Source organism: Crotalus tigris, unplaced genomic scaffold (genome assembly GCF_016545835.1).
Source record: "Crotalus tigris isolate CLP2741 ecotype Arizona unplaced genomic scaffold, ASM1654583v1 scf7180000018420.1175843, whole genome shotgun sequence".
Classification (NCBI taxonomy): Eukaryota; Metazoa; Chordata; class Lepidosauria; order Squamata; family Viperidae; genus Crotalus; species Crotalus tigris.
Genome location: NW_024096994.1, coordinates 1164013 through 1175031, shown reverse-complemented (window position 1 = coordinate 1175031; position 11019 = coordinate 1164013). Strand labels below are relative to the sequence as shown.

The 11019-nt window shown below is 37.5% G+C and overlaps 1 protein-coding gene across 4 annotated transcripts in view; it reads right to left on the bottom strand.

Moving 5' to 3' along the window:
* Positions 1-3000: 3000 nt before the first annotated feature.
* The window catches only part of LTBP1 (latent transforming growth factor beta binding protein 1), a 196184-nt gene continuing 188165 nt past the window's right edge, over positions 3001-11019 (bottom strand). For all 4 annotated transcript variants that reach the window (XM_039352347.1, XM_039352349.1, XM_039352350.1 and 1 more), the window contains 3 exons: positions 8651-8773; positions 5185-5334; positions 3001-3983 (listed from right to left, as the gene is read on the bottom strand). In XM_039352347.1, the coding sequence (XP_039208281.1) occupies positions 3814-3983; positions 5185-5334; positions 8651-8773 (443 nt within the window). In that variant the 3' untranslated portion in view covers positions 3001-3813. The remainder of the gene's footprint in view (positions 3984-5184; positions 5335-8650; positions 8774-11019) is intronic.

Sequence of the window (11019 nt, the reverse complement as noted above, 5' to 3'; positions counted from 1 at the left end):
GGTTAGTTGAGTGTAATAAAGATTTGATTTGATTTAAAAACTTTCCAGCCATCTCCTAGCCAGCTGCAAAACTGATAGCAGACATCACATTTACCCACTAAAAAATAAATGAAGGGTAATCAGTGTCTGAAAGTGGAGAGTTGGCACAGTGATAGAAGTCTGCATCCCTGCTTTCAACTGAACCTTTTGGCAGCTGTAAGTAACTATGGAGCAGACATTATATAGGGCGATATAAAAAGAAAACAGACAAGCCAAAGTTAAATTGTCTTGCTTGCAAAGGCATAATGCTTCATGTTCAGATTTCAAGAAATAAAAACCATGAATGGCAAATGGAAAGCAGCCAGATCCATGCAACAGGTTCGGCACTGGCAAATGTTGTGAAAGGACTACAGGTGGAACCATCCTTCTCACTTGACTATAACCCAGAGTCTGGATTTTGTTAAAAGACCACTAAGAGTTATGCAGGGTCCAGGAGACTGGGAAGTTTCTTTTCATGATATGTACATTTTGGAAGACAATGCAAAAGAATCTTTTGGATAAATCTGTAAGTTTATGGTGAATACATGATTAGGGGTGACATAAGAAGAGAGAGGAATTAGTGGGATCCAAACTGGATGCATCTGGAGCTTCAGAATGTTTTTTTCCCCCTAAGAATTTGATGACACATGAATGTTTATTTGATTTTTTTTTTGAAGCATCTAATTCTAATGCATAAGGAAGTTATGGTTTCGCCTGTCCTATTCACCTGTATTTATTCTTTGGTAAGGCTTTCCCTTCCTGTCTAATTAACTTGGTTAATTATGGATATGGATCTAAAGATGTGGCAAAATTTCTGCTCTCTCTTTTTCCTTCTCTGTAATCAGGATAGAGAGAGTGAGGATTTTGCCATGTCAGTTCAAGTACTATGGCAATTGGATCTCAAACACTACGTGCTCACAGGCACTGCCTGCCAATTTTAGAATTTATGAAAGAATCCTAAAACAGTAGATACTTCTGCAAATACACCAATGCCAGTTTAATATGCTGTTCTTCACTTAAGGAGAGTCAGGAAATTGGAGCATATGTATGAACATGCAACACTATTCATTTATGGAACTGTGTGCCACACACTTTGTCAGTTAATATCAGGCTGTAGTGGCACCTCAAGGCAGTGCTAGGAAGTGCATAAATCTGACACAGTGAAGGAACAAGCGGGATATAAGTTAACCTGTTTTCTTAAACCTTTCTTCAACCTTTAACCTTTCATGTATGAAGGAATAGATGATCTGATTCTATATCATGACATCTGGTTTTTTAAACCACTGTATATGATCATCCTTTATTTTTATATTTTTAGTGTAACTATTTGCTACTATTGAATACTATTATCATTAAACCTAGGATACAAAAATGAATGCACATTCTTTCATTAAACCCACCTTTATATCCCACTCTTATCTTTTATGTGCTTTAAAGATCAATATAAAACTGGATATCAGTCATATCAATAAATTTCTGAATATCAGTACAAATACTGATACAAATTTCTTATCTTACAGGATTGGGATACATGCTCAGTATTACCCAACCTGAAATGTTATCAAGCCAGTTCTTGGTTCATTTCCAGTATTGTGTTTTCATGTCTTTCTGTCTGGCTAGCATCTGTTGCTTTCTATCCTAGCTTAGCATCAAAAATTGGAGGTCTGAGCAGGAGAAATACTTATGAATACTCTGGCCAATTTGGCATAAATGAAGGGCTTACTGAGGAACAATAGAAACTTGTTATCCATTGTTGCATTACTCCGCCACCAGGACAATACTGTAAAGGTCTAACATAAAACAATGTCCTTTTTGTATGCTGCCTTTCATCTGCTGATTGGACTTTTTGTTTATTATTCTCAATAAATGTAACAACCAATTCCCCATTCATGGGTAGTGTGAAAATAAAGATCAAAGCTCTGCAACTAAAGAATCTGACTTCAGTTGAAGTCACATCAATGTTACTAAACTGACTAGTACTTTGTATTTTTTGGGAGAGAAATCTTTTTCAAATATTTAAATATAGCACAAATATAGACTTTGCAGCAGCCAGGTATTTATTTGGCATTGTCCCTTTCTCTCTCTACTTCAAGGTAGAAAGAGATTTAAATATTAGATTTTTTTTAATGGAATTGAGGCTGCAACTGTAAATGTTCCTATTGGAAAAATATCTTATTAACTACGCATACCAAATTTGCTCATCTGTAAGTGAGCATTTTTAAAATGAATAGAATTTATTCTGAAATAAGAGAAACAGCTTATGATTGGGCAGTTTTCTCTTTGGCAAACTGTTTTATTGATTGATTGATTGATTGATTGATTTTTTACAACTATCTGGGATCTGTATTCTTATGTTTTTCAAACTGGGTAGTCTTTCTAAATCTGCTACTTTGGGAAATGGGGTACTTTTAAAAATCTGCATAGGTCTGAAGATGAGCTGTTCATAGAGTGGATGAACTTGAAGGCTATAATGTGCCTTTTTTGTAATATGTTGTGTGAATTCAGCCTTTGTAGCTTACTTATATGCCATTATTTGTGGTTTAATAATGGATGTGCCTAACTGTGGCTTATTTGGGAATCACACTTGAAACTAAACATGGTTTACTATTTTTGATCTCAGTGATAGTTTGCTTTTTACCTACTGAATATTAGGGTTATTCTAATAATGAATGAGTCATCCATTTCAATGCCCATTTGTAGAGTCTGTAATTGTGCATGAAACAACTCATCATATGCTAAGGTCTGCAGACTGTCCAATTTTCTGTATAGTGAATGAATCAGAATTCCTTTGAAAAACAACTGCAGCCCACTTTTTCATCCAAATAGATTGGCAAGGGATTAAATCTGCCATGGTCACAAAAGTATCAAGAAAAACAAACTCTACGGTAACAAACTACAGAACTTGAATAATTATTGTCACTTATGTGACATTAATTGCAATAAAAATAGAAGGAATAAAAGGACACTTTAGAAACGGGCACACTTTTCTTCCTTAAAAAACAGATTTTATTGAGCTTTAATATGTTAGGGTAACCAACGCAAGATCTGTGTTCAATTTATATATTACAATAAAAACAGGAACTCCTCTAGCAGCTTTGAAACTTGGCAAGTTTGGCTGTAATGCATAGTAAGTGCAGTAAGAGGCCGTGTGAAGTACAAAAGGAATACAAAAGACATTTCTCTCCATGGACTGTACATTCTTTTAAAGAACAGTGCCTGCTCCACAGGGCAGTCATTTAGCAATTTTTAAAAGTCACTGGCCAATGTTCCAGACAAAGATGAACATTACTTTGTTTGTGTTTGGAAAATTGCTTATCTTGCCATAGCTGGATCGAAAGGGGGAAAAAAAGCTTTGAAAGGAACATTAGGCAAAGATTTGCTAAATGAAGGACTATAACATATTTTCACAACTAATTATATACCAAATAAATCAAGCAATAGTAAAAAAAATTCAACCCTCCCCAAAACAAAACAGAAACAAATCCCCAAACCCTTCTGTTCAAAATAACAGCATTTATTGCTTATTCCCATGAATTTCATTTATGAACACATAGTATATTTAATTACTTCTTCCACACAGGGAAATGTGTCCATTTGGTCTGCTGCTTTAGTGAAGATGATATCTATTAAACCATCACCTTTCACTTTTAAGAAGATATTTTATTGCTTGTTTTTCATATATAGCCAGCCTCTGGATTAGGCACATCCTTAACACAAGTTAAATATGTTTTTCTCTCTGTTGCCTTTTGTTTATACAGTGCAGAATATACGGACTTAAAATCACAGGGCAGCTGCTCACTCCAGGTCACTTTCTGGGTCTGAGTTCAAGGGTGTGCAGTAGTTTGGCCTGCTCGAAGGGACGAAGCCCGGAAGACACACACACTTATAAGATCCTTCAGTGTTGATGCATTTGGCGTTCTTACACAGAGACATCCTATTATTCAGTTCATTGCATTCATTCACATCTGGAAGAAAATGTGAATAGGATCAGGTTTAGCACATTACGTTCAACCAGAGGACAGGTACAAGAAAAAAAATGACCTAGCAAATAAAATTAATCTAACTGAATTATTGCAATTTATCTACATACAAATTATGACACTTATAGTAAATACCACTGGTGGCAGGAAAAATACTACTGAATAAAAGGATATCCCAACCATCCTTAATGTATGTGATTGAATCTCTAACACAGGGGTCCCCAACCCCTGGTCCGGGGACCGGTACTGGGCCACGGTATGCTAGCAACCGGTCCACACAAACAAGCAAAGCCCCATCCGTGGGATGCAGGCAGCACACAAAACCACGCACTCTTCGGTCCATGGAAAAACCTTTCTCCATGGAACCGGTCCATGGTGCCCAAAAGGTTGGGGGCCTCTGCTCTAACAGATACTGACAGTATAAACATTTAAGTCATACATGCTCAGCATCCAAAAGCACAGCAACATTCAGAAGGCCTGAAGGCATAACAGGGAATACTTTGGGTTCCTTAAATTAAAGAATGCCACCTTATGGGACCTAGAAAGCATGCCTTTGGAATACCTGACCACTGGAGATTAAATTAATTCCAACCTATTGGCCTTCTGAAAAGACCTGGTTGTTTTCATTGGCATGGGATTGGAAGGTTTTTGTTTTGCTTTAAGATGTTATTTTCAGCTTCAGTTTTTAATTTTTTGTCATTTAATGTTACATTTATAGTTATTTCTGTGGTTTTAATTTTAAATTTTATTTGCTGTTGAGAGTTGCTTTGGCAAAGGGGCAGGCACACAATGGGGAACATACCAGTTTGCATAGTGCATTCAGAGATACTGGGGCTAGCACATTGCTTTTAATGTGTATTCTACATTGTGTGCCTGCTTTCTCTCTTGTAATCCCTTTCTCTCCAATCTCTCTGCTCTGCAAGGGCTAAAAAAAGAAAAACTTCAGGTCAAGCATAGGACAACATATATTGACTGTAATGGCAATCATGTGACTGAGGGACACTGCAAAGGTTGTAAATGCAGGTCTTGTACACTTGGAAAAGGACAAGCTATTTTTTTATAACCAGTTGTCTGCAGTGTGATATCTCTCCGGGCCACCTGACACTCACTCTGAAAGATAGTGCCATTTTCTATCTTTGAATGTTATGGGAATTGCCTGGATGTGAATAGTGCAATACATTCTTACCAACACATGTCATTTTGGTCATGTCCAAATGGTAGCCATCAAAACAATCACAGGTATATCCTTCCTGCACCCTGACACAACGTCCATTTTCACATCCATTCAGAATTCCACATTCTTCAGCTTGTAATTCCTCAAAGCTATTCAGGAAACCTGGAGTTTTTAAAAAAAGGATTATGGAGGTAAACACACAAATTAGTACTCGTGCTGATTCAAAGAACTAAGTACTTCTCTAGCACAAAGTCATAAGTTATGAGGTTGGGCTTGCAAGATTGATTTTAGCCTTTCTAAGTAGACCAGACAGGAAACACACACTGATAAACTAATTCTACTTTACTGTAAAGCTATGTTAACAGAACCTTGCAATTGTAAAAGTACAATTCTCCCCCCTCACCTTTATAGCATGAGAACTAAGGGATCGTCCCTTCTGAGTCTCTTGCTTCTCCCTCTATGCAGCGGTGGGCTCTATTGTTTCTTATCTGACTATTCCTTAGGTAGCATGTCTTCCTCAAGATCTCCAAAGATCATTCCCACATACCATTACAACTATATATTAGAGACACTGACTGGAAGTTAGTGATGAGAGGACAAATAAAGTGGGGGAAATGCACTAACGTAGCCAGAAATAAGTAGGTTAAAAACAGCACCAATTGATACATAGCCTTATTACTTGGCAGAATAGGGCCTGCCATGCAGGCAAGACCATTTATGCTGCATACTTTTTTGCTGGTTCAAGATTGGCAGATGGCATTTTAACTCAGCGATGAGGAAGCTGATCTTTGTGTAGATCTTTTCCAAAAACAATACTGTAACTGAAGAGAACTGTAGGTGGCAGCCAAGCACAAGCTAAGAGTACTTTGGGGAAAACCTGAGATCTAAGGGCTTTGTAGAATTTGATTGGTCAAAGAAGGAATAATTCCATGAGGTCATTTTTGGAGAATACTTTCTGAATGTGGGTGATTTCTAAGCCTGGCTGGGGGACACCATCCTTTTGTCTGCTGAGCAGGAGGGGAACAGCAGTTGGTATTTTAAATAATAAGCCTTATTATTATTATTATTTTTTAAAAAAAACAAATTACAGTTACAGCTGGTTAATATATACAAAATCATTTTGATAACATGCAGCTGATTACTAAAATAAACATACGCATGGAAAATATAATGAGTTTCTATACAACAGGATTTTATAGGAGAATAATGTATGAAAGATTGTATTTGTTCCTCTAACTATGCACGAATTAATGGTCCTTATATTTCTGGACAGCAAACTGTAGCAATTATAGTATAGGATTTTTAAAAACATCAGTGAATGATGTTGACTGAAAGAAATGTAACTCTAATTGTTGAAAGATATGGATCTTACTGAAATGTGAGCAATTGCCCATTCAGTCTGTGAAAGTACACTGACAGTTGTTTAGAATGACAGTGATGAAAGGCAGGAGTAGGTAGGAACAATGATGCAACTGAAGGTCTCTTGTACATATAAAATAATCCAAAGTCCTTAGCCAATAATGGTATATAATTGCACAACAGACTAATAGAGTTGGAAGGGACCTTGGAGGTCTTCTAGTCCAACCCCCTGCTCAAGCAGAAGAACCTATACCATTCCAGACAAGTGACTATCTCGTCTCTTCTTAAAAGCCTCCAATGATGGGGCACCCACAACTTCTGAAGGCAAGCTGTTCCATTGATTCATTGTTCTCATTGTCAGGAAGTTTCTCTTTAATTCCAGGTTGCTTCTCTCCTTGATTAGTTTCCATCCATTGCTTCTCGTCTTCTTATAGCATGGTGATTCCCCCCCCCCCACACACACACATACACAAATGTTTGTACAGCAGCCTCCACCCCCAAATACTAAACAAGAGATGCCTAGGATAATCTTCGGGAAAGCTCTGACAGAACATCCAAGTTATGGTTTCTTCCGTTTTCAGGTTTAAAGTTCCAGAACTGATAACATAAGGTAACATGAAATAAAATCAGTTGTGCAAGTCCAGCCCTTGACAAAAACTGCAGTGCAGTCAACACTCCCGGATAGAATGTCATTTTAGCAAGATGTCATCTTTTCTGATGCAAGAGAAATTCTGCTACACGGACATTATTTTGCTGGCTCTTGTCAAAATGAAAACATTGGATGTTACTACACTCCATGGTCACTTATTCAACAGATTAATTGTGCTCTGAGATGAAAAGGCTACTCCTAAGGATGCTGCTTGTATGTGAGACATAACTGTTCTTTTACAGATTCCACAGCTCTTGTAAAGTATCTATGACAGCTAGCTGGATAGTACTCCTTGGGCCAAACATTCAAGAAATGTTAATGTAACTTTTGTGCTACCTTGCCACCCATCACTGCCAGGGGTAGTCTATCAGACCAGGATATGTAAGTCATGGGTAAGAAATATAGTGGAAAATGTGGTCAATTTTGATGAGATTCTTTTTCTTATACAAATTGTTCATCATAGCTTGATGCCAATGCTAATATTGTATATTCTGTCTCCTAAAATTGTTTTATTATTGTCCCAATCTTCTCTTTCTAGGTTTGAGCAGAGGCCATCTGTGATTTCGGTGCTTTTCTCATAAGATATTTTGGTTTGCAGGCCACAGACAGCCATTCTCTGGCTGAAATCTAGCAAATGTGGTAATCCAGTCTGTTTCATTATATCGCATTAGACTGTATTGCTTTATGCAGTGGCCCATCTTCAGCTTTTTTAAAAAAGCTGAAGAGGTACATTTGAGCCTTTGTACTTAAGTGTGTAAAATTGGCATTAGGGATGGCTAAGTTCAACTTTAGAAAGAAAGCCATTGAGTAACCTTGGGCTAGTTTTGCCTCTTAGCCGAACATAATAACCTAGAGTATTTTTTGTGGGGATGAAGGGGAGGAGGGTCTGTTATTTATTCTGCTTCAAACAAAAAGCAGGATATAAATCCAACAAATAAATAGGTAAACAGATGTCAGGTTATCAGCCACTGTGAAGTTAGCCCCTTCAGAATATCTCCTTTTAACTCTGAAAATAGTTCAGTTATTGCTACAGAATCTCAGAGGTGTATCATAGCCTAAAGGAGATCTGGCAGGGTTTCTAAGCCTTTTATTTCACAGCTGTGTACTAGACCAAGTATTAAATCTGAATTAATGGCATTGAAAAAAATCTGCACTTGCATAGTACACTAGAAAGCATGTTTCTTTACAATAGCTAACCCTGTTCCAAAGGGACAGCTGTCTGACAACAAGTACACCGAATATTCATTTGAATTTAAGTGCTTGGTTTGTCACGCTTATGTGCTTATTTTGCTTTACTGAAATAAAAAATGTTATAATTTGAATGTCCTTATTCAAATATAGGAAGAGCTTTCAAAAAAAATTATCACCCACAATAAACATAGAAAATAGGCAACTCTTTGACTATTGTGAACTCCAAGAAGAAAGAAATAAGTGATTCATTCTTAGATTTAAGGAGTAAAGGTTGCTTACGGTCTTCCATGAAATATGGATCGGTTTCCGAAGTGTAGTGTTCCTGTTCAAAGTCAACCAAGGCGTCTTGTCCGTATGGCCGGGATCCAGGTACAGGAATGTTGCATAGCTGAGCATAGTCCTCTGTAAAGAAACATATAAAAGTAGAATGTACTTTTAGTCCTTGACTTACAACAGTTTGCTTAGTGACTGTCTGAATTTACAATGGCACTGAAAAAAGTGACTGACCATTTTTCACACTTATGACCATTGCAGCATTCCCGTGGTCACGTGATTTACATTTGGATTCTTGACAACTGACTCACATTTATGACAGTTGCTGTGTCCCAGGAGTCATGGGACCACCTTTTGTGACCTTCTCACAAGCAAAGTCAACGGGGAATCCAGTTTCGCTTAACAACCCTGTTACTAATTTAACAACTGCAGTGATTCACTTAACAAATGTGGCAAGAAAAGTCGTAAAATGGGGCAAAACTCAACAAATTTCTCACTGAGCGACATAAATTTGGGGCTCAGTTTGTGGTCATAAGCTGAGGATTTGCGTTTTGAACACAAATGTTCCTATGCTCGCTTTCCATCTTTATCCACATATGTTGCTTTCTTTTCTTAAAGATTAAAGTTGTTTAATTACCTCACTGCCATGCCCCAACTCCACTGAACTTGAGCAATTCTGTTTTTCATTTGTTTCAAAATCACACAGGACAGTTCCATGTGAATGTCTAAAACCAATTAAATTGTGCTATTTAAAAGGGGGGGGCACAGAGTAAAAGCTTCAATGTTTGGCGAGAAGTTTCTCATTTGGTTGCTAGATAAAGGATATACATGCAGAATGCTTTTTGTTTCACCAGATAATTGGAATTGAGCAAATCAAACTTGCATTCCTTTTATCAGGCACCTCCCTTTCATTACAAATATAATATATTGTGAAGTGAAGCCATAAGTCTAACTATCTTGTGGCTTTTTCAGTTCTGTAGGAAAGGAAACACCGCAGTAAGCTTAAGGCTGAGTTGACAAGCACCCCCTCACTGAAATCTTGCTTTTAATATCAGCTACAAAGCCTTAGGCATGCCACTATTTCCCAACCTCAACCCTCTATCCCTAATGAGGATATAGTAATATTGATCCACAAGGATATGGTATAAACACTAAGGATAATATGTTCAAACTACTTGTTCATAATCAAAAAGTAAGATTTTCACAGAATTTGAGTATGCAGGTTTATTGCAAGGGAAAAGGCAGTTAGGTTACAGTATCTCTCGCTCTGGATATCAATATCGTGGCTGTCATTAAGAGAGTACATTAAGGTTCTGAACTTTTGTTGCTTTGATTCTCTTTTTGAAAGAAACAAAATTTCAGTTGCTAAGCAAGACAATTGTTAAGTGGGTTTGGCCCGTTTTACGACCTTTTTTTTTTGCTACAGTTGTTAAGCTAATCACTGCATTGTTAAGTGAATCATGTGGTTATTAACTCAACTAGATTCCCTCATTGACTTAGCTCAGGGGTAGGCAACCTTGGCTCTTTTGTGACTCGTGGACTTCAACTCCCAGAATTCCTGAGCCAGCTATGCTGGCTCAGGAATTCTGGGAGTTGAAGTCCACGAGTCACAAAAGAGCCAAGGTTGCCTAACCCCTGACTTAGCTTGTCAGAAGTCAGCTAGGAAGGTTACAGAGGGTGATCACAGGACCCTGGGACACTGCAACTGCAATAAATATATTCCAGTTGTCAAGCGTCTGAATTTTGATTATTATCTTATGATATGGAGATGCTGCAACACGTGGAAAACAGTCATAAGTCACTTTTTTGTAACTTCAAATGGTCACGAAATGAATGGTTGTAAGTCAAGGACTGCCTCTATACTCTCTATTTCCCTTTACAGATTCAACTTACTTGTCTTTAGTTCTTACTGATTTGTGACATCCTTCCCCACTTCCCTCCCTCCAAAATTGCTGGTATATCTGACAACAGCCTCTGATTTTTAGTCAACTATAAACATACATTGCTGATTCAAATTAATGACAAACTATGATTTGCCAAAGACTAAAAAAAAACAACTAATTAAGCAGACTATAAAAAAGAAAAATGACTAATAGTAACTGTGGGAGGGACCTCGGAGTCCTAGTGGACAATCACTTAAATATGAGCCAGCAGTGTGGTGCAGCTGCCAAAAAGGCCAACACGATGTTGGGCTACATTAAAAGAAGGATAGAATCAAGATCACATGAAGTGTTAATACCACTTTACAATGCCACACTTGAAATACTGCATCCAGTTTTGGTCACCGTGATGTAAAAAAGATGTTGAGACTCTAGAAAGAGTACAGAGAAGAGCAACAAAGATGATTAGGGGACTGGAGGCTAAAGCATATAAGG